Genomic DNA, 24855 nt, shown 5'->3' on the forward strand with positions numbered 1-24855 from the left:
TGAACATGGTGAACTATATAACGCGAGTTTACTTCCTCTTTTGAAACGGAAATGTTCCAAGGCACCCCAATACTGGCGGAAAAAATGAATCTTGATGACAGTGTATCTCAGATATCGTCTATGTGTCCTTCTTTCACATATGATGAAATTAAACACGATCTATCCATCACAAACAGCGTTGAACGGACAGTTAATCGACTTCTGGACAAATCTATTTCTGATGTAAATACATTAAAAAAAAAAAGATTGATTCTTAGCTCACCTGTGGTATAAGCTCAAGTGAGCTTTTCTGATCACCCGTTTTCTGACGTCTTTCTAATGTCTGTCTGTCTGTCGGCCCGTCTGTAAACTTCACACAATTTTTACTTCTTCTATAGAAGCACTGAACCAATTTTAACCAAACTTGCCATAGAGCATCCTTGGGCATGTTGGGTAAAGAAGATTCAAAATTGTTCAAATGAAGAACAATCCCTTTCAAAAGGTAAATAATCAAGAAAATGGAAAAAATAGGTGAACCTTTCAAATCTCAAAATCCACTGGTTCAGAAAAGATGAAATTTATCTGAAAACTTCTTTACAGAGTGCAATTTCTAATTTCAAATTGCTTCCATGCATAGGGTGGAGCCATACAGAGAAGACTTTCTCTAAAGCAATAAAGTCATGTTAGTCGGACTGTTATTGAAGCATATCCATGTGTGGATGCAAATTTGGTTAATTAAGTTATGACAAAGGGGGGCTAGTTTGGTGTTACAATATGGGGTCAACAACTTTTATGGGAATGAAGAGGAAAAATAATCTTTTAAATATCAGAGTTGTGGAAAACTGCCGGTCATGCCGGCAAAACCGACAAAAAATGCATGTGACCGGTAAAAATGTTATCGATGTCGGTCCAAATGACCGGGCGCTTTTTTGGGTTAAAGTTTTTTGTTTTACCATTTATCATCGACGCACTTTAATTATCGTACCTTACATGTATATGCGATTGCGTAATTCTTTTTCTTTACACGAGATCGAGACTATAAATGAAAGCAAAACCAGCATGTTCTCGTGACCTATTAAATTTACAACTGGGACAGAGGTAGAAAACATAACTGATAAAGACAAGCTAAATATGAAAAATTTCGACAGAAAGAATTCAAACACAGTTGGGAAAAGAGGTAAATCTAATACTTACGACTGTCCCGGATTTGTTTTTTTCATCATCTTAAATGTGGATGCACATAATTTCCACAATTTTTTTAGACTCATTTTCTAGGTTAATGTAATTCCCAAATGCATAAATGTTTAAAAAAAAAAAGTTTACTATGCTGAATTAGCATTGTCACCTGCCCAAAAGCTGTGAAATCTAGTATTGTTATAAATGCAAAAAAACAAAAATGAAAGAGGACTTTGAAATGGAGACTGAATGTTGTATTATTAAGTAAATAGATGTGTAATGAAGTAAATAAATGTTATGTTCTTTTTTTAATTTTGCGACTTACTATTTCGGACCGGCAAAAATCACTTTGGACCGGCTTATTTTGTCTTCTTGCCATTCTGAACGACTGGCTATCTGAAAAAGTTTTCCACAACTCTGAAATATCTTCTTCTGAAGACTCAGATGAGCATTGTGGCCCATGGCCTCTTGTTTTTTTTAATTTGAAATCAGAACTGACTCTGTTTCAGTTTTTTTTTTAATTTTTGTTCCTGTAAATTTAATTGTTGGTCTTCTGCAACCTCAGAATTTAGAAATTATATTAGTAAGGATTCATAATTTACTGTACTAAGTGTATATGTTGCACGTATGTATGAAAATTCCAGGCAGTGAAAGAATTGTAATTGCATTCAGTCAAATCAAATCTTTTATTCAGAAAAGTGAAACACAACCAGTGATGGATTTCAGTAGTGATGATGAAGAATTACCTGTCATTTTCAAACCTTCCAGTAAACCAAATTTATGCAAAGCAAGTACATTAAATAAGATTTCAACTGATTCAAGTGCCAAACCATCAAATGAACAGATTTCAATTATACTAGATAGTGATGAAGAAAATAAACAAAGTACTAAAATAAATATAGCAGCTAAACCAGTGTATCATAGTATGTCAGATAGCTCAGAGGATGAACCCTGTTTGCCTTCTCTAAGAGACAGAATATTGGGTAGTGTATCCAGCAACAGTTCTAAACATACCAGCACAGAAACCAGCCCACTTTCAAGACCTGTCTCTGCTTCAAAGAGGGAACTTCCCTTAGAGAACAATATGAAAAGAAATATTTTAAATTCAGGAAATCTAGATAGTGAATTTCATTCAAATGAAGGAGAGTTTTCAGAGAGATCAGACTATAGTGATCAAAGCACAGAAAGATGGAGCACTCGCAGTGAGAGCCAGTCTATTAGAACCTTGTCACAATCCTCTGAATGCAGTGGTGGGGAAGTTATAAAGAAAAAAAGAACAAAGGAAGAAATTTTAATCCTAAAGAGAGAAGCTGAGGTAAGTATTTGAACATTTTATTTTATTTTGTAAAAATTGAATCTACAGAGCTTGAATAATAAAGTAGGTTTAGACTTTTTTTTTTGATACCTTTATATGTATATATGTATAAAACTTGAAATATACACAGTTTGGTAATAAAATTGTTCTTGCTTTGGGAGACTGATGAATTTCTCAATGTAACTAAAATAATCAGTTATGTATTTGCCCCAGCTAAAACGGTTATATTGAAGCACTAAAAAAGTTTTAATGCACCAGTTCTATGATTGATATACTAAATGTGGTGAGCTTTATTTTTACAGAAAAGAAAGAGAGAGAAAAAGAAAGCCAGAGAAGAAAAGGTACTAGAGAAAGAGCAGGAAAAACAAAGAAGGGAACAAATTCGAAATGCAGAAAGAGAAATGAAGAAACAGATGGGTGGATCTAAAGACTGTTTGCAGGTAACATTGAAAATTATAACAATAATCTTATGTTTTGCACATAAATAAGACAGTCATTGCAGTATGTTGTTTTTCAAGCTCACATCCAAAATATCTCTTGAAATGAGATATTGAAAGAAATTGTCAGAGCTACAACTTTATAGGATATATTAATTTTGAATGAAATCAAAATTAATTTTATTGATACCTATGGACTAAATACACTTAAACTTGTTAATTCATGGAGAATAAGTTGAAGATCAGGGTCACTAGGTGATAACACGTTAAAATTTGACTAATCAATAATTTTGTAATGGTTGATTAAAGTCTGTGAATACCTAGTATAATGGTAACCAGTACATTAGGTTTATTATGATGATTGATCCAAGGACATGATTATAAAAGAATCACCAGGAACATACATTTATAATGGGATGGAGAGAGACATCTATTTCTGTTTGAAGTAAATCAAACTCTATTTTTAGAAGCAAACATATGTTTATGTAGCTTTTGTTTTTATAGTACATGATTTTGGTGTTGGATACTCGCATAGTGAACTCTGGGGGGCATGGAGTGGCCATTTTTAAGGCTTGTGAGGCACTGGGGATACAATATATCACAGAGGAACAGACAGTACCCTTCAGTATCACATGGAAAAGACAAATCACCAGTATTAATGTTTCTGAAGAAAATCAGGTACTATTTATTGATCTTTCATTTAACTCCCTACTTGAAAAGTGGGAGGTACATTGTATATAGTGATGGGAGTGTCCATCCGTATGTCTGTCCGTTACACTTTGCTGTTATACTCATATGGGAGCAGGGCTCATTTTGCCCACACCTCTTAGCTCACCTGATTTGAAAGCTCAAGTGAGCTTTTCTGATCACTTTTTGTCTGTTGTCCATCTGTTTGTCTATAAACTTTTCATAGTTTCAACTTCTTCTCCAGAACCACTTGACCAATTTCAACCAATCTTGCCACAAAGCATCCTTGGGTAATGGGTATTCAAGCTTATTCTATTGAAGGGCTGCATCCTCTTTCAAGAGGAGATGATTAAGAATTAATGAAAAATTTGGTGGTATCTATTAAAAACCTTCTTCTCAAGAACCACTGGACCAAAAAAGTTGAAACTTAGGTGAAACCTTCTTTACATAGTGTAGATTCATATCTGTTCAGTTCATTACTCTCAGGGGTTATTTGGGGCCACAATGAGGGCCTCAAAGTTTTACATAGGAATATATAGGAATAAATATTTAAAAATCTTTTTCTCAAGAACAGCAAAGCCATGTTTAGTCATATTGATATGGAAGCATCCTCAGGTAGTGTAGATTCAATTTTGTTCAATTCATGACCCCCAAGTATTGGGTGGGGCTACATCTCTAAAAAATAATGACACCTGGGGGCAGGGTGGGGTCACAACATGGATCAAAGTTTTACATAGGAAAGTACATAAAAAAATCTGCTAATGAAGAACAGCAGGGCCATATTGACTTAGGTGAGCATTGTGACCCATGGGCCTCTTTTTTATTTAAATAATCCTTCACTGATTGTACTGTGCTTAATAACATTTCAGGTTAAAACAGTGAACTCTGAGCAATTGGAGGATGACGTTCTTGTTTTACTTCCTGTGGCTGACTTTGTCATGTTTGTGCAGAATCATAAAAAGGTCTTTTTAAGTATCTTTACAGCAGCTCTTGATGTATGAATTTACATGTAATGTTATACACTCAAATCATGTGTGACACCTGGACAATGCTTCCAGTTCTGACTTAAATGATTTTGATTTCCTACTACATGTTGGAAATCTAATATGAATTTGTTTTCCTATTTCTATTTCAGGGCCAGTATGGAGCAGAAAATGAAGGACCAACACTTAACAGCTATGTACATACAGTAAAACAACATTTACCCAAGTCCATTTTATCTTTTGTGGTCATAGGGATGGAAAAATATTTCAGGTTATCACTTTGTTGCACATTAAACTGTTCAAGACTTTATTAAATATTCTCGAAGTTTTTAAAAACTTTTCATTTAAAATCATCATTTAAAATGTATCATAGTACTCGTACATATGTATTAAGGATACACCAAATGTTTCCAAATGCCAGAATTTAATTTGCATGTAATTCTTTCATTATCAAAGATAACATAATAAAAGTATATACCGGTATCATTTGAAAGCTTGTTAAATATACTACTTAATTATCCTTATTTAAACTTTAATTGATAAGTTATTTAAAAATTATTTAAATATTAATGTAAATTTTAGTGCATAAATATTTCATAAATCAGCTTTTTTGTTTTTAACCCCTCAAAGTAATCATTTCACCTCAAGGCAGATTAAAGATTGAACTTAAAAACTGTATCTCAGATTTTTGATAAATCTTCTAATTCAAAAGTTACAGCCATTTGCCCTTCAATGTTACCAATTTATTAGCCTAATTTAACATTTCCCTCAGTAATTCCAAAACTAAGCTAGATATCAAAAATCTGAGATACCGTTTTGTGAACACACATTTGAGAAGCAACCCATCCAATTTTCAGATAAATTGGTCAATAAATAAGGGAGCTGAATCCTTTGAAATAATACCACAAACTACCTGATCTTACTTTACAGTAGAGGGCAAAAACCCATTACACAACAAAATCTGCCAAAGCTAGAAATATATGACACCTTGGAGATCCAGCTTTGGATACCTGTCACTTAGCCATATTTTCAATGCATATTCACAAGAATGGGAGGTTCTTTTCTGTATTTAGATGCTTTTAATTAAGTAAAATAGGTTCAATTCTGAATCAGAAAGATTTCCCGGCAAAATGGCAAGAGCTAAGCTCCACCTCTTATTTTTATGGTCATCAGTGATCTGTTAGATCTCTTTCTCTTAATCTAGAGTCCCTGTAGTTTAATTACTGATAACCTCTGTGTGGCTAGTGAAGAATTCCCCAAGCGGTCACAGTGATTTATTAGGTCTTTCATGAGCAGGCAGTCACAGATCAAATCAGAAGCTTCAATAACGGAACATTCACATGTGGTAGTGTTTATGTTTCATTATTGTTAAATAATTAGAAAACCATTTCATAATTACCAAGAATTTTACATGCATTATAAAGCAGTAATTTACTTCTTTTTCTTAGCCAAAAATCTCAAAATTGTTGAAAATCTTGAAAAAAGCCTTTGGTGTATCCTTAAAGTGTATGTGTGTGCTTTTATTATATCTCTAAAATTTAATTTTCATAGTAAATTTCATAATTTATTTCATACTTACCTATTCTTCTGACATATATTTTCATAATTTCCACAATTTTTTTTTTCAAGTTCCAATGTTTTTAGGTCACCTGAGTCACTCAGGTGACATATTGCTATCTGATTTTGTCTGTCATCTTACGTCGTTCGTCGTCAATCGGTCGTAAACTTTTGAACATTTTTAGCTTCTTCTCTGGAACCACTGAACCAATTCCAACCGATTTTGGCATATAGCATCTATGGGTGAAGGGGAGTAAAAATTGTGAAATTCATGGCCCCTGCCCCCCTGGGGCCTGAGGGGTGGGGCTAAAACCATCAAAATTAATACAATCTTTAAAAATCTTCTTCTTTACTCCTGGACATCAAGCAGTCAAACTGTTGGCATGATTGTAATAAGCATTGAGCCCTCTACCAAAATTGTGAATTTCATGGCCCCAGGGTCAGGGGTTCTAATGATTATATAGTGAAAATGCATTAATTCTTTGAAAATCTTCTCCTCTGCTCCTGGGTATTAAGCCAATGAATTAAATACATAGTTATGATGAGCAAGAGTGTCTCTTCCGAAATTGTGAATTTCATGGCCCCTCTTGGTGAGGGGTTCCATGGGGGGGGGCTTTTTTTCTATATAGTGAAAATAAATTAATGCTTTGAAAATCTTCTCTGCTCCTGGGTATTGAGCTGATGAACTAAGTACATATTTATGAAGAGCTAGAGTGCCTCTTCCAAAATTGTGAATTTCATGGCCCCTTGGTCAGGGGTTCCATGTTGGGGGGGGGGGCTTATTTATTATATACTGAAAATAAATTAATGCTTTGAAAATCTTCTCCTCTGCCCCTTGGTATTAATTAAACAAACTAAATACATAGTTATGATGAGAAAGGATGCCTCACCCAAAATTTTGAATTTCATGGCCCCTGGGTCAGGTGTTCTTGAGCTTGGGTGGGGTTCTATTGATTAATTAGCAAAATGCATGAATGCTTTGAAAGACTTCTCCTCTGCCCCTGAGTACTAAGCAAACAAGCTAAATGCAATAATATCAATGTAAATACATGTATCAAATTTAATTATAAGTAAATGTGCTTTTTCTTTGCTTGTGGGTATCTAGGAGGCAGAGTACACAATTGTGATGTGAAGCAAATGAGAGTTACTCCCCTTTGCTAAATATTGTTAATCAAGAAATCCTTGTATATAATTTAATTAACAGGTTATTTGATTGATTGAGAATACAAGAAAGAATGTTATATATATATAGACACAAAATAAAAATGAATGTTTGGTTTAAATGAGCAAAGTATGCTCAAAGTCAGATTCTTGCCTAGAAAGCAGTATAAAAGATTGACATAAAGATTATTTATATATTTAGCAAAAGTTGTAATTGTACACAGTATGTATACTCTGTGGTGATCTAAGTTAGTGTCACTTGTAGAGGAGTTGTGGTTGTCACGAGACTGGATGTTGTTTTATACTTTATCAAAGTGAACAAAGAATCACAGAGAGCCAGGGTGACTTATTGTAATTAGTGACAAGTGAAGAAGAGCCGTGTTGTGTACCCTAGTCTGTGTGTACTGAATTGTAGCACTAGGCAAGTGACAAAAAAATATCTGTATATATTGAATACCTTACACAGTAGGCAAGTGTTCTTTGTATTTGTATATTTTGCATTCATTATCATCCCTGTAAGACTTGGGAAAACCAAGTATGATCCAAAGGAGATCAATCGGGTCTAGCACATTACAATAAGCAAGGGTATTTTTACCAGATTTTTAGCTCACTTTGACGAAGTCGAGATGAGCTCATGCTATACCCCCGACGTTGGCGTCCCGGTTAAAGTTTTAGGAGCAAGTCCACTCCCAAGTAACTATAAGCCCTACCTGAACCAAACTTGCATGGATGATGCATCTAGGGATGGACACTACCAGTCTTGCTTCGGATGCTGGATCTGACCTAGATTTTCCAGATGAGTGACCAGGTTAAAGTTTTTGGAGCAGGTCTTTTTCCAAGTAACTATAAGTCCTACTTAAACCAAACTTGCATGGATATTGATCTTGGGATGTACACTAACTAGAAAAAAATATGATGTGAGATTTGCCTTACTTACAGATAACATTTGTCGAGGTGAGCTTCATAATCTTTGATTACCTATGTTTGAAATTCTTGGGCAACTTTGCTTCGTCTATCAGTTAATTTTGTTTTATACTTCCATGGATCCTTTAGTGTTGTATTATACTCAGGTGACCGTTAAGGCCCTTGGGCCTCTTGTTTAAAGAACTCAACATTTTTGATGAATTTTTCAAATGTTAACCTTCTCTTTTTATGCAGAGATCAGAAAACAAAGGTTCAGAGGAAACACCGAGCTGCCGTACTGTCCAGCGAGCGAGTGGACACCAGCGCTGACACCAGCAGTGTCAACAGGCTTGATGTCGAAGAGGTTTTTTAAGCTTCAAAAATGAATTTTTAACATTGTACATTGAAACCAAAATGTCCTTTGCATGTGACTAATCTTTGCAAGTTTCCTGAGGATTGAGAAATCCAGATAGCTGCTGTTGTGTTAATCAGTCAGATATCTTAAGAGATGAGAAACTTTGGATTGAAAAATTGCTGAAGAAATTCATAGTATGTTGTTTGTTGTTGAAATTGCAAAAGAAAATAGCAAAAAAAAAAGTTGAATTACATTATTTTACATATAATGTGGTTTTTCTTTAACAGTCAATAGCATTGTGTTTCATGTTATAATCCATTATCTAACATGTTATGATTTAAGTGTTGGTACATGGGTGTGACTCATACATTTCACATTAATTTTAATTACTATGTTTTTGATGGTCACTTAAAGGCAATAACAGACAACCAGCTACAGACGGATGTAATGGTGTATCTACTGGAGACCTCTGAGGAACTTGCTGAGTTTGTACGCACCTTCTCAAAGGCAGTGGCAGAGAAACCTGCAAAGTAATAATTTATATTTTTTTTAAAATGATGTTATTAAAAATGCATGAAAAAAATGGTAAAAAAAAATCACATTAAAAAAATGTCAATGCATGTAAGAAAGAAATATGCTGCCAATGTATTACGAACTTCGGTATCACGAACACCGATATCTCGGATACCACAGATATGTCAAAGTGAATTGCAAGTCCCAAGGACTTTTTCTTTAAGTATTTTACCCTCAATATTTCAAACCCTCAGATATCTGAATGTTTTTTTCTTGGTCTATTCAAGTTTGAGATAATGAGATTTGTCTTTATTACATCATACACTTGTAATTCAATACTTCCTCAGTATACATGCATATAATAGAATTGAAAGGACATACATTTTTGGCATATCTTGAATATATAAGCAGGTAGAGGAATAAAATCTTCTATGGAAATATAGGTGTTTTATAGATCTTATCTATAACTTTTAATTTACAATCAGCTTGGGTTAAATGTGTTTGTCATCCATTTTTCTAAGAGACACAATACAGTGCACAACTTATAAAAAAAAATCACTGACAGTATTTCATTGAAGTATTTTAATATTGTGATCATAATTTCATGAATTCCACTTTCCAAAAAGACATTTTCTTTCTACTAGAAAAGGCCGTCTGCAGTCTGCTTTCTTTGATGATGGTATAGCAACAGTAAAAGTGGACAAGAATGGACATGGTCTTCTGAAAGTTTGGAAGCAGCAGCTGATGCAGTTTAAAAATATCAGTCCTGATATTGCTGATGCAATTGTTGTGGCTTACCCATCTCCACACCTACTAATGGAGGTAAAATTATATGTTGGGAATTTTTCCATGCACCATGCTGTTCATTCATATTTAGACTGTATGTGTACTTTATATTTTAGCGGCTTTTGCACGGACAACGATACGCTAATTCATGAATACCGCTAATAAATCATTTATAAATACAATACAAGGCACAGACATGTTTCATACATGGAACATACCCAGTGGTTGCGCTAAATTTTGAATTTGCCAATTTATGTTAATGAACAGTAATTTTTTTTGGTTCAATTTATATTTCTTGGTCACACTTCAATTAACTTTAATATGCAATTCTTGTATGTTAAAGAATTTTTATCATAAAATTAAGAAATGGAATGAACATTTATACTGTTAATTTAAAAAAAAAAAAATATTTCAGGCATACAGAAAATGCAGTGATTCAAATGAACAACAGAAATTGCTGGAAAATATTGTTGTAAGTTATCAATATTCTTTTGTATGTTATTTTTGTCTATTATTGTCAGCTATGTATTTTGTTGGAAGTTGTGTACACTGTATATTGTGTTAAGTTTTATTCATTGTTGTAGGTATATATTTTATTGTAAGTTACAGAATGTACATTATTGTAGGATATATACACGTATGTTAGGATTAATATACTTGTAATTGTAACTTATATACTGTAAGTCGTTTTTGAAATTCCACACTGATAAATTTTCACAGTTGTTACAGGATATTAAGGACATACGCAATGTACCTTACCTACTGATAATTTTTCGAGATATTTTTATGCCCCGCCATGAATATGGCCGGGGCATATAGTGTTTGTCATGTCCATCTTCCATCCTTCTGTCCTTCCACCTGTCCTTCCGTCACACTTTGCATTTAGCTCTGTTCAAAGCTCAGTTTCAAAGAAACTATCCAAGATATTTTTATCAAACTTCATATGCTGATAGATATTGATGAGAGCTATGCAACTGCGTCAACCTTTTTTGACCTTGACCTTGACCTCACTTTTCTTAAATTAGTGTTTAGCTCAGTTTTAAAGATACCATTCAAGATAGTGTAATCAAACTTCATGTGTTGATACATACTGATGTAAGCTATTCAACTGCATCTATAAAGTTTGATAACACTATCTTGAATGGTATCTTTAAAAGTGAGCTAAACACTTATTTAAGAAAAGTGAGGTCAAGGTAAAAAATATTGATGCAGTTGAAGAACTCTCATCAGTATGTATCAGCATATGAAGTTTGATAAAAATATCTTGAATGGTTTCATTAAAACTGAGCTAAACACTAATTTAAGAAAAGTGAGGTCAAGGTCAAAAGAAAGGTCAAGGTCAAAAAATGTTGGCTGATACAAACTGATGAGAGCTATTCAACTGCATCAACATTTTTTGACCTTGACCTTTCCTTTGACCTTGACCTCACTTTTCTTAAATTAGTGTTTAGCTCAGTTTTAAATAAACCATTCAAAATATTTTTATCAAACTTAATATGCTGATACGTTTTTATGAGAACTATTCAACTGCATCAAAAATGTTTGACCTTGAACTTTTCTGGGACCTTGACCTCAGTTTACTTAAATTTGCATTTTGCTTACCGGTAATTTTAAAGAAACCATTTAAGATATATTTATGTAAGCTTATGCACTAATACATAATTTGGTGAAAATTTATCATCTATATCTAACTTCTTAGATTTCAATTTCAATTTTAAAGAAACTATTCAAGATATTCTCATCAAATTTCATACATTAATACAAATTTTCATGTTGCATTACTAATATACCCACGGCGAGGCATTCATGTCCTATGGACATATTTCTAGTTAATTTAAGATTATAGTGTCATCAGATGTTCGTAGACAAAAAATCAGCATGCATTACCAGGTGTTTTGAAAAGATATCAATTGATGAAAATTCTTGTATAATTCAAAGAAAAATATACAAAAATAACTAAACATATATTCTAGATAATTTGTTTATCCAAACTTGTTTTAGAAGAAGTGTACAACAGCATATATAGACATTAAAATGTAGTACACAGTTCCTTTAAGTATTGGAACTCTTCAACTCCAGGGAAAAAGACAATAAAGTTCAAAATACATTGCGTATGTCCTTAATTTGATGGCTTTAACTTCACGCCGTAGGCAAGTGCCTTATGACATACGGGTACTTTAACTCTTTTCCCCTCTGATAAACTGGCCATATTCTTAGGGTGTTTGCCTGGCTCAGACCCTTAGAGTGCTTTAGACAAATTGGTGATCTGATAACCCTATTTACTACAGGTTTAATTTCATGTAAAAAATGATAAATTGTGAACATAGTGAAATTAAAACTTTTGTGTTAATTTCCCAATCTACAGTATATTACTGCAAGATATGCATATTTCACAATCACATGAGTTACTTTTATACTGTAAGCTGTGTCTACTGGTAATGACCGTAGGCCCTAATGTATTGCTAGTTTATATGTACATGTATATTATGCTTTTGATTATAAACTGAAATTGCAATGAACAATTTAGATATAAAACTTAAAATAATTAAATAATTAACATTCAACCTTTAATTTCTTGCAGGTAAGAAGAGGGGCTGGTGTGTTGGAGACGTCTCGCAGAGTAGGAAAAGAAATGTCCAGAAGAATCTTCACTTTTATGCTCAGTGACAATCCTAATGAAATCATAAAATAATGTGCAGTGTATTGATGAACAGATTTAAAAAAAAAAAAAAAAAAAAAATGAAGGGCCCTGAAACAATACTCTCATTGTCATTTTATATCAATGTGATTTTTATTGAATCAGATTTTTTAAACTTGCATTGTATGTTCTTATTAAAGGATAGCAAATTAAATTGTTTTCACATATGACAAATATTTTTGTGAGTTTGAATTTACATGTATGTAGAAAATGTAATAATCATGTAAATCCAGTGTTAGATCCCATCTATACCTGTAGCGATGCACAGATGATTTATTGATTATTATTTGCACACATTTTAGCTCATAAATTGCAGAAATTATATATTTTTAAGGAATTACAAATAGTAAGAACGCTATTTATTGAACACAAATTCCAAAATGGAGTAGCTAGACTGTCTGCAATGCAATGTAGCAACATCATTGCAGAAGTTAATGGTAACTGCTTCCTCTTGAATAGATGGATAACTGCTGGGCAGATCTTTTTAGCAGGTCTTTCAGGACTTGAAATTGCAGTGATCATAAAAAATTAGTATTAGTAATGTATGATATATTTCTGTGTACAAAGAAAGACATTACACATATTAACACACTATAAAAGCTAAAAGCTACAGTATTTGCCTCAAAAGCAACTGTCGCAGGAGGAGGAGTTGGAAGGGACTTCCATGTCCATACAAAGAGCACTTTTAAGAAATCTGGGCTTCGTATTAATCCATTATTTTACTTTTAGCTGTAAGTGCACAGTTGGACAGAAGATATTATGTTGAAACTGAATAAACATTTTATTAAAATCAGATCCTGGAATATTAATTTTAAATAAAAAAAGAATTATGGTTTAAATATCAATGCCTCAATGTAAAGATCTATTGCATGTGCTAGCCAAGTTGTGTATTTTATTATACTGTATATAGCCAAATTCTAAACCATAAAAAAGTGTACATTTTGATTAAAATTCGTGGCCACGAAATAAAGTTGTGCTAAATAATGCCATTTAGCTTCTTCTGTTTTATGTCGTTCAAGGGAACGATATATAATTATCATTCAACTGGAATGAGCCAACGGGATATTTGTGTAATGAGCAATGAGATTTGATGCTGATACGAAGAACATGTTTCACATGAGAAGTTATACTCCTAACATGCTAAGATTTTGTGTTTTTATTTCATTACAACTATATGACAGGATTCAATAGAAAATGTGAGAAAACAGCAAATAAGCGCTTAAAGGTGCTTAGACAAAGATTTGAAGTTTATATTTTCTCAAATTTTCTGTATAATATCACAACTTATATGTTGCTATAGCCAGGTCCGGCACAATCTCTTGATTAAGCTATATAGCTTGATTTAGCTATATAGCTTTATTAAGCTATTCAGAATAGCTTGATTTAGCTATTTTATCACACTTTTTTCTCAAATGTGTTATTTTCCAAGTATGCACAGAAAATCGCACCTTAGTGCAGTGATGATATACAACCTTGAACTCTTATGAAAATAATGCATGTAAAAATCACTCATCAAATTGCGTCTCCTTAAGAGACTTTGTACTCAAAGTTCTAAAAGTTTTTGGGCTTCTTATAAAGGAGGCCAACAAGATAATTGATTGGTAATAATTCAGTACAATGAGAAGCGATCATACTTATCCATGCCTCAACGCACACAAGGTAGTGTACAGTTACCCAAACAATGGAAATTCATCATTTGCTTAAAAGTATTCAGGCGCGTAGCTGCCTATACGCAAATACGCAAGTGCGTACACATCATTTTCAGAAAAAAAAAAAATAAGAAAAAAGAGAGAATTATTCGGAGAAAAAAATCTCAGTACCATCCAACAAATATTCGTGTTTCAAATTAATCTGTGTCATACTGTGTCGATTTAAATTTTAAATTATTATGGCTGTATGATAAAATTTGAAATCTTTAATTTAATAACTGCCAAATCCAAATAAATCATTCATTATTTTGTCATTGTTCTATCATACATTGATATTTTTTTCAAAGATCTTTGAAAAATTAAATTTCAGCCACATCGTTGAATGCTATGATCTACTAGTATGATTTGCAATACGATATTTTTTTGTTCATAATTAAAATTTTGTATACGTGTTTTTAAACGTTACGAATGATTATTTATCCCATGTTTACCCCTTTATCCCGTGGATATGACTCATTGGATAATTTTTTCATAATCCACAGTTGTGACGTCACAATGGTTTTTGCGTTAGCGCGATGAAGTAAAATAAAGTGGAGTCCTATATAAAACAGTGTAAAACATTGGTTGTGAAGTATTAAACATGGGATAAAAAGAATCTCCCATGATTTTAGTTGGATATGACTTTTATCCAACTCGTTGTGTGTTTTTATCCCCTCGCCAAGGCTCGGGGATAAAAAACACACAACTCGTTGGATAAAAATCATATCCAACTACAAATCATGGGAGATCCTATATATATAAATATGATACCAATTAATAAATCGGTAAAATTTTTAGCCTCAATTATATGTACAGTAAGTTTCCATGGAATATTAATTTTCGTTAAAACAATAAATATTACTATGTCTTTTATTTCCTAAACAAAAACTAAATGGCATAATTTTTATATTTCAAGAAAATGAATGAAATATTTGGTAAACCTCCGGAGCTTCTGGGCCCTCACCAGCAAGCACGTAGTATCAGGGGAGCTACTTATTCCCAAAACCTAACCTTTTACTATTGAAAATGTACATTGAAAGGGTGGACCCCCACTGTTTGTTGCACCATTGTTAAATCATGGTAATTTGGTAATGTATTAATAAAACTTTGGTTTATGAAAGATGGACACCCCCTCCCCCCCCCCCTTTCCACAAACACACACACCCTCACACACAAACACACACACACAAGAAATAGGACTTCGAATTTTGACAATCTTCCTTTTTCGTCCTTGCTTGATAAAATTTTTAAAGTTGTAATTTTTTCCTTGCTGGCAAAAGCTATATTACGTGCCTGACCAGAGCCCTTAAACACCGAGGGGAGGGGGCTCAAGACTGCCCCCACCCAACCCCCTGCCGTTCTCTGCGTACACATCATTTCTATCCTGGCTACGCGCCTGGTATTCAAATGCTGCAATGTTAGAACTATCTTTGATTTGGGTTGTTGTTTTGATAACCCATACTACATATATGAATAGTCAAATATTTGCGACTTTTTGTCTATTTTGTACAAATAACATTTTTGTGAAAACTTGTATATAAATAGCTTTATCAAGCTATTTTGAATAGCTTAATAAAGCTATATATCTATTTCAAGCTATATAGCTTAATCAAGAGATTGTGCTGGACCTGATAGCATTTCACAAGAAAATAAAATTAAAAACTTATTTAATCTGGAAATTATTGAAACTACGAATATCGGGAGGCGTTTGATAAATACATCCTTGCACTTTCACAATATTTAACTTTATCCTTAATACTTAAGAAAAGTAGCAATTTTGTTGTGTATTAATGAATAATATTACATCTATAATCCAGAAAATTCAGAGTAAAAATGTGCGAAAGCAAAACTCACTCACTTAAGTATTGTCAGCCCGTGCTCAGTGTTGTGTAGTTGTGTGCAGCGTTTAACAAATTGAATACACCCGTGAAACGTAAACTTGTTTTGTACACATGTTCGCGTTGTTGTTGTTAATGTTTACGTTTCACCGAGTGTGTTCATTTGTTAACTCTGCACACACCACTGAGCACGGACTGGCAATACTGGTGAGAGGATTTTGCCTTCTACATTTCTACTCTGAAAGAACTGCGAACGATAGTATTGTTCTCCCGCCTACCTCCAAGTCAATTTTCAAAAGTTAACGCATTTGAATGATTTTTCATATCTATATAGATATTTATTTGAATTTTCATAAAACATTACTTCTTTGGGAAAACAAAGAGAGATAACTCTGTAATTTTGGTAAAACTTGTGTTTTTCACTATAGTAATCAACGGAAAACGGAAAATCTTTTTAAAACATCTTTCCCCCCGTGCAACAAAAAATCCTTTTTACAGGTAATATGGACTGTCATTTCAGAAATTTGTACGAAAGCTTTTTGTGTTTCACGAGGGGGGGGGGGGGGGGGCTTATGTTTACAGACAAAATAAAAACAACAAAAAATGTTTATTTTTTCACCAATTTCAAAAGGGTTTACAACTAAAACATTTTATTTTATTAATAATATATTTTCAATTTTATATGAGTAAAACATAAGAAAAGATTTAAGGAACATTTATTCAAATCCAAGAATATTTTAAAATGTGGTGATGCTTTAGAGTCCGATTTCAATGAAAAATATCGTCTACCCCCCTTATTTAAAGAGCTGGAATTAGGAGAAATTAACTATTTAACACTGGTATTAATATTATCAGTCAACTACCATTGAACTGTTCTTTGCATTCAACAAAGATTTTACGGCCAAATTGCCATTAGTATTGAATTAAATGGGTGTAAAATGTACGCGGGAATCGAGAGTTAGCGTGCGTAGTTCTTCAGATGTTTGTCTATATTAGGCATGAACCAAAGTCAAGGAAAATATGTGAGATTCCAAGTCTGCACTGCTGTATTATACTTATGTCATTCGAAGGAAGATCACCAGAGATTTGAAGTGTTCATTCTACAACAAATCATTTTTTTTTATTTTGTGCATATAAAGCGGTTTAATTCTTGTGATAGAAGGCAAAGGTTTGAGAATACACGAAGTCAGAAAAAGACAGAGCATTCAATACATCTCAATGATTCACAATAGTCTGATTAAAGTTATGTGTAGATACATGTATAAGATCATTGGCCTTGTCATGATTTGCATATTGCTCTTTTTAGGAGCATTTTTTGATTTCTAAATTTTAAAATTATTTGTGGATAAATAATTTTAGAGAGTGCTACTGTTATCTATTTGTCGTTGTGTTCTGCAGGTTTCATGCATTTCGCTCGACCCAGTTAATCAAAATTAAGTCATTTTGTGTCTAAATATATTGTTACGTTCCGATAAGTTAACCTGTGAAATTCGGATTAAATGTTGTTGACAAGTTCCGAATAAACGGACCCTGAACCCGATGTGTATAAACTACTAAAATATTTGTCAATGAACAATGAACGAAAGAAATGAACAATGATTTATTATTTGAACTTTATCAATTTGATTTATGTATTGTAATTACAAAGCATTATGTTTTATATGTTCTATATAGGTACAACGTTATTAAGTAACTTTAGTGGTCAAAACCCGCTAACTTACAAATTAGATATTGATTGTGACGTTATTGGTATCTGACGTTTATACGTCATCATAACAACTTTTGTTTATAAAAGACAGCTGTTTTGTGTTTAGAAGTCAGTCTGCATTGGGTTGCGACTCCGTATACTTCGGGTGTAAGACAGTGGTATGTACAAACAGTACCAAGTCTATGTATACGAAATCATTAGTGAAGAGTCATTCAGAGTAGAAACGTCCTGGATTGACCATTGGTTCGTCATCTTTGTATTAACCAAATAACGTTGTACCAACCAAGTTTATCATTGTGCTTATAATTGAACCATTTGATCGTCTTAATAAATATCATAAACTTTACAACGTATTCACGGTTCTAGTGCAGATATTATAGTGAACTAAAAATTGGTCATTTCGCCAATTATTCAGTGGACCAAATATTGGTCATTATTCCGATTGTATATAAACTTTGTGGATAACCATTTCAACCTTGACCAGTTACCAGTAACCAACAGCGGCCCACGATTAACTGATTTAGTTAATACCCTATACCCTCGGTTTCGTTACAATATTATTTCAAAAGAAACTGATGCATGGGCAATGAAATTCAAAAACACTGAAATACGGAATAAGAAGGGGGATCTTTTAGCGGATAAACACTTTCATATTATTTTTGACTTATTTGAAGATCATCTGTATTATTGAATATTTCTGACTTGATGTATCGTTAAGAGTGGTTTTTTTTTTTAAATGTTTTTCCTTCACTGACAATGTAGTACAAAATGTATTGGTAAAAACTGACATGCATTAAAAAATAAATATCTGCGAATTAATCTGTTTGGTTTTTTTCTTTTCAGAAAAAATTCAAGTACCTCATCTCTACCTCTTATGAAGGGTTTAATATAACGTAGTTTTCGCATCTTTTAACAGTATTTCTTTAGCAAGATAAAGTCTCGTCATTTCATCACTGAGCTAGCGCAATAATATTAGCTTCATTTCATTGATCGTTGTTCTTACGTCGTTCAAAGGGAGATCACTTGAAAACAGCCAGAGTTACCTTATGCAAATTTTACAACATAACAGTTAAGCATTTGAAAGATTAGTATAAATGCGAGATTTCTGGAGGGTGGTGGTGGGATAATCTATAAAAGGTTATTAATAAAAATACTCTGCTTCTTCCTAATAAAGGAGGCACATTCACGCACATGTATCGGCAAGTGCACATGAATGCATACTGCTGCAAATGTAGCCTGTGTACCCAAAATGTGCAGCATCAACAACATACTCGTACTTATTTCAAGTTTCACAAATTGATTCATTTTTTCCAAAAACCTCGGATATTTTAATCTTAAGATACTTTCTTTTATTTATACAAATGAGTTATCTGTGTAAATCAGAATTGGGACGGAGTTAGTTGCATGAAAATGGTGTTTAAAATAAATCTTTTTCTTTACAGTGTTTGAGAATGCAATTTTTGTAGGAAGATATAGCAATTGCAAAGGTGTGAGAGAGTAATTGCACGTGCTCAGTGCAGTTCCAAACTATATACACACAAGAAATCCCTGATTTCTTTCTGCCGTGAAAAATTCAATACAAGGTCATTGTTGCCGTCTTTGAAAAGTAACTGTTTTGTCAACTGAGCTCTAGTCATCACGTGACCAGTAACCGTTCACCGCTATCAATAGAAAACATGAAAGCTCTTATAATTACCGACGCTTTAGACTTATGTAGATAAATAATTTTTCAACGGTTACTGTCATTACACTTTTGCATGAATATAAGATACTTTGCAGTGCATTGCCGCTACAAGATCAAAAAGGAATCTTCTCTCTAACTGCACTTTTGTTCTGAATTGATTTTTAAAACTTATTTTCCATACATGGGATTGAGAGGTGAAATTTTTGAAAATTTGACAGCATCTTAACAAACAACTTCAAATTTCACTTCTTAGCATTTTTCATGCGCAAAAAATAAATAAATAAATTCAGATATTTGTTTATATTAGACATGAACCAAAGTCAAGAAAAAAAAGGGAGCTTCCAAGTCTAAACTGCGGAATTATACTTATGTCATTCGAAGGAAGATCACCAGAGATTTGAAGTGTTCATTCTACAACAAATCATTTTTTTTATTTTGTGCATATAAAGCGGTTTAATTCTTGTGGTACAAGGCAAAGGTTTGAGAATACACAAAGTCAGAAAAAGACAGAGCATTCAATACATCTCAATGATTCACAATAGTCTGATTAAAGTTATGTGTAGATACATGTATAAGATCATTGGCCTTGTCATGATTTGCATATTGCTCTTTTTAGGAGCATTTTTTGATTTCTAAATTTTAAAATTATTTGTGGATAAATAATTTTAGAGAGTGCTACTGTTATCTATTTGTCGTTGTGTTCTGCAGGTTTCATGCATTTCGCTCGATCCAGTTAATCAAAATTAAGTCATTTTGTGTCTAAATATATTATTTCAAAAGAAACTGATGCATGGACAATGAAATTCAAAAACACTGAAATACGGAATAAGAAGGGGGATCTTTTAGCGGATAAACACTTTCATATTATTTTTGACTTATTTGAAGATCATCTGTATTATTGAATATTTCTGACTTGATGTATCGTTAAGAGTGGGTTTTTTTTAAATGTTTTTCCTTCACTGACAATGTAGTACAAAATGTATTGGTAAAAACTGACATGCATTAAAAAATAAATATCTGCGAATTAATCTGTTTGGTTTTTTTCTTTTCAGAAAAAATTCAAGTACCTCATCTCTACCTCTTATGAAGGGTTTAATATAACGTAGTTTTCGCATCTTTTAACAGTATTTCTTTAGCAAGATAAAGTCTCGTCATTTCATCACTGAGCTAGCGCAATAATATTAGCTTCATTTCATTGATCGTTGTTCTTACGTCGTTCAAAGGGAGATCACTTGAAAACAGCCAGAGTTACCTTATGCAAATTTTACAACATAACAGTTAAGCATTTGAAAGATTAGTATAAATGCGAGATTTCTGGAGGGTGGTGGTGGGATAATCTATAAAAGGTTATTAATAAAAATACTCTGCTTCTTCCTAATAAAGGAGGCACATTCACGCACATGTATCGGCAAGTGCACATGAATGCATACTGCTGCAAATGTAGCCTGTGTACCCAAAATGTGCAGCATCAACAACATACTCGTACTTATTTCAAGTTTCACAAATTGATTCATTTTTTCCAAAAACCTCGGATATTTTAATCTTAAGATACTTTCTTTTATTTATACAAATGAGTTATCTGTGTAAATCAGAATTGGGACGGAGTTAGTTGCATGAAAATGGTGTTTAAAATAAATCTTTTTCTTTACAGTGTTTGAGAATGCAATTTTTGTAGGAAGATATAGCAATTGCAAAGGTGTGAGAGAGTAATTGCACGTGCTCAGTGCAGTTCCAAACTTATTATACACACACAAGAAATCCCTGATTTCTTTCTGCCGTGAAAAGTTCAATACAAGGTCATTGTTGCCGTCTTTGAAAAGTAACTGTTTTGTCAACTGAGCTCTAGTCATCACGTGCCCAGTAACCGTTCACCGCTATCAATAGAAAACATGAAAGCTCTTATAATTACCGACGCTTTAGACTTATGTAGATAAATAATTTTTCAACGGTAACTGTCATTACACTTTTGCATGAATATAAGATACTTTGCAGTGCATTGCCGCTACAAGATCAAAAAGGAATCTTCTCTCTAACTGCACTTTTGTTCTGAATTGATTTTTAAAACTTATTTTCCATACATGGGATTGAGAGGTGAAATTTTTGAAAATTTGACAGCATCTTAACAAACAACTTCAAATTTCACTTCTTAGCATTTTTCATGCGCAAAAAATAAATAAATAAATTCAGATATTTGTTTATATTAGACATGAACCAAAGTCAAGGGAAAAAAAAGGGAGCTTCCAAGTCTAAACTGCGGAATTATACTTATGTCATTCGAAGGAAGATCACCAGAGATTTGAAGTGTTCATTCTACAACAAATCATTTTTTTTATTTTGTGCATATAAAGCGGTTTAATTCTTGTGGTACAAGGCAAAGGTTTGAGAATACATGTACACGAAGTCAGAAAAAGACAGAGCATTCAATACATCTCAATGATTCACAATAGTCTGATTAAAGTTATGTGTAGATACATGTATAAGATCATTGGCCTTGTCATGATTTGCATATTGCTCTTTTTAGGAGCATTTTTTGATTTCTAAATTTTAAAATTATTTGTGGATAAATAATTTTAGAGAGTGCTACTGTTATCTATTTGTCGTTGTGTTCTGCAGGTTTCATGCATTTCGCTCGATCCAGTTAATCAAAATTAAGTCATTTTGTGTCTAAATATATTATTTCAAAAGAAACTGATGCATGGGCAATGAAATTCAAAAACACTGAAATACGGAATAAGAAGGGGGATCTTTTAGCGGATAAACACTTTCATATTATTTTTGACTTATTTGAAGATCATCTGTATTATTGAATATTTCTGACTTGATGTATCGTTAAGAGTGGGTTTTTTTTTTTTTTTTTAATGTTTTTCCTTCACTGACAATGTAGTACAAAATGTATTGGTAAAAACTGACATGCATTAAAAAATAAATATCTGCGAATTAATCTGTTTGGTTTTTTTCTTTTCAGAAAAAATTCAAGTACCTCATCTCTACCTCTTATGAAGGGTTTAATATAACGTAGTTTTCGCATCTTTTAACAGTATTTCTTTAGCAAGATAAAGTCTCGTCATTTCATCACTGAGCTAGCGCAATAATATTAGCTTCATTTCATTGATCGTTGTTCTTACGTCGTTCAAAGGGAGATCACTTGAAAACAGCCAGAGTTACCTTATGCAAATTTTACAACATAACAGTTAAGCATTTGAAAGATTAGTATAAATGCGAGATTTCTGGAGGGTGGTGGTGGGATAATCTATAAAAGGTTATTAATAAAAATACTCTGCTTCTTCCTAATAAAGGAGGCACATTCACGCACATGTATCGGCAAGTGCACATGAATGCATACTGCAGCAAATGTAGCCTGTGTACCCAAAATGTGCAGCATCAACAACATACTCGTACTTATTTCAAGTTTCACAAATTGATTCATTTTTTCCAAAAACCTCGGATATTTTAATCTTAAGATACTTTCTTTTATTTATACAAATGAGTTATCTGTGTAAATCAGAATTGGGACGGAGTTAGTTGCATGAAAATGGTGTTTAAAATAAATCTTTTTCTTTACAGTGTTTGAGAATGCAATTTTTGTAGGAAGATATAGCAATTGCAAAGGTGTGAGAGAGTAATTGCACGTGCTCAGTGCAGTTCCAAACTATACACACACAAGAAATCCCTGATTTCTTTCTGCCGTGAAAAGTTCAATACAAGGTCATTGTTGCCGTCTTTGAAAAGTAACTGTTTTGTCAACTGAGCTCTAGTCATCACGTGACCAGTAACCGTTCACCGCTATCAATAGAAAACATGAAAGCTCTTATAATTACCGACGCTTTAGACTTATGTAGATAAATAATTTTTCAACGGTAACTGTCATTACACTTTTGCATGAATATAAGATACTTTGCAGTGCATTGCCGCTACAAGATCAAAAAGGAATCTTCTCTCTAACTGCACTTTTGTTCTGAATTGATTTTTAAAACTTATTTTCCATACATGGGATTGAGAGGTGAAATTTTTGAAAATTTGACAGCATCTTAACAAACAACTTCAAATTTCACTTCTTAGCATTTTTCATGCGCAAAAAATAAATAAATAAATTCAGATATTTGTTTATATTAGACATGAACCAAAGTCAAGGGAAAAAAAAGGGAGCTTCCAAGTCTAAACTGCGGAATTATACTTATGTCATTCGAAGGAAGATCACCAGAGATTTGAAGTGTTCATTCTACAACAAATCATTTTTTTTATTTTGTGCATATAAAGCGGTTTAATTCTTGTGGTACAAGGCAAAGGTTTGAGAATACATGTACACGAAGTCAGAAAAAGACAGAGCATTCAATACATCTCAATGATTCACAATAGTCTGATTAAAGTTATGTGTAGATACATGTATAAGATCATTGGCCTTGTCATGATTTGCATATTGCTCTTTTTAGGAGCATTTTTTGATTTCTAAATTTTAAAATTATTTGTGGATAAATAATTTTAGAGAGTGCTACTGTTATCTATTTGTCGTTGTGTTCTGCAGGTTTCATGCATTTCGCTCGATCCAGTTAATCAAAATTAAGTCATTTTGTGTCTAAATATATTATTTCAAAAGAAACTGATGCATGGGCAATGAAATTCAAAAACACTGAAATACGGAATAAGAAGGGGGATCTTTTAGCGGATAAACACTTTCATATTATTTTTGACTTATTTGAAGATCATCTGTATTATTGAATATTTCTGACTTGATGTATCGTTAAGAGTGGGTTTTTTTTTTTTTTTTTAATGTTTTTCCTTCACTGACAATGTAGTACAAAATGTATTGGTAAAAACTGACATGCATTAAAAAATAAATATCTGCGAATTAATCTGTTTGGTTTTTTTCTTTTCAGAAAAAATTCAAGTACCTCATCTCTACCTCTTATGAAGGGTTTAATATAACGTAGTTTTCGCATCTTTTAACAGTATTTCTTTAGCAAGATAAAGTCTCGTCATTTCATCACTGAGCTAGCGCAATAATATTAGCTTCATTTCATTGATCGTTGTTCTTACGTCGTTCAAAGGGAGATCACTTGAAAACAGCCAGAGTTACCTTATGCAAATTTTACAACATAACAGTTAAGCATTTGAAAGATTAGTATAAATGCGAGATTTCTGGAGGGTGGTGGTGGGATAATCTATAAAAGGTTATTAATAAAAATACTCTGCTTCTTCCTAATAAAGGAGGCACATTCACGCACATGTATCGGCAAGTGCACATGAATGCATACTGCAGCAAATGTAGCCTGTGTACCCAAAATGTGCAGCATCAACAACATACTCGTACTTATTTCAAGTTTCACAAATTGATTCATTTTTTCCAAAAACCTCGGATATTTTAATCTTAAGATACTTTCTTTTATTTA

The 24855-nt window shown here is 32.9% G+C and overlaps 1 protein-coding gene across 1 annotated transcript; it reads left to right on the plus strand.

The window, feature by feature from the left end:
* The first annotated feature begins 27 nt into the window (after window positions 1-27).
* On the plus strand, window positions 28-12726 carry LOC133190929 (crossover junction endonuclease EME1-like). Its single transcript, XM_061326613.1, has 11 exons — window positions 28-222; window positions 1850-2470; window positions 2773-2910; window positions 3412-3585; window positions 4464-4556; window positions 4730-4848; window positions 8454-8562; window positions 8968-9083; window positions 9711-9888; window positions 10268-10324; window positions 12434-12726. The coding sequence occupies exons 1-11, from the start codon at window positions 52-54 to the stop codon at window positions 12542-12544; spliced, it is 1887 nt and encodes a 628-aa protein (XP_061182597.1). The 5' UTR covers window positions 28-51; the 3' UTR covers window positions 12545-12726.
* Window positions 12727-24855: the final 12129 nt, after the last annotated feature.

The sequence above is a fragment of the Saccostrea echinata genome, unplaced genomic scaffold, assembly GCF_033153115.1.
Source record: "Saccostrea echinata isolate AGI-Se365-2 ecotype Australia unplaced genomic scaffold, CSIRO_AGI_Sech_v1 ptg000022l, whole genome shotgun sequence".
NCBI classification, from domain to species: Eukaryota; Metazoa; Mollusca; class Bivalvia; order Ostreida; family Ostreidae; genus Saccostrea; species Saccostrea echinata.

What these genes read in the sequence shown, in the direction of transcription:
- LOC133190929 (XM_061326613.1), top strand. Translation starts at nt 52, where the DNA reads ATGTTCCAAGGCACCCCAATACTGGCGGAAAAAATGAATCTTGATGAC. An exon ending in TTGTGCAGAATCATAAAAAG is followed by an intron (nt 4,557 to 4,729) that starts GTCTTTTTAAGT and finishes TTTCTATTTCAG; the next exon opens with GGCCAGTATGGAGCAGAAAA. An exon ending in ACAGGCTTGATGTCGAAGAG is followed by an intron (nt 8,563 to 8,967) that starts GTTTTTTAAGCT and finishes GGTCACTTAAAG; the next exon opens with GCAATAACAGACAACCAGCT.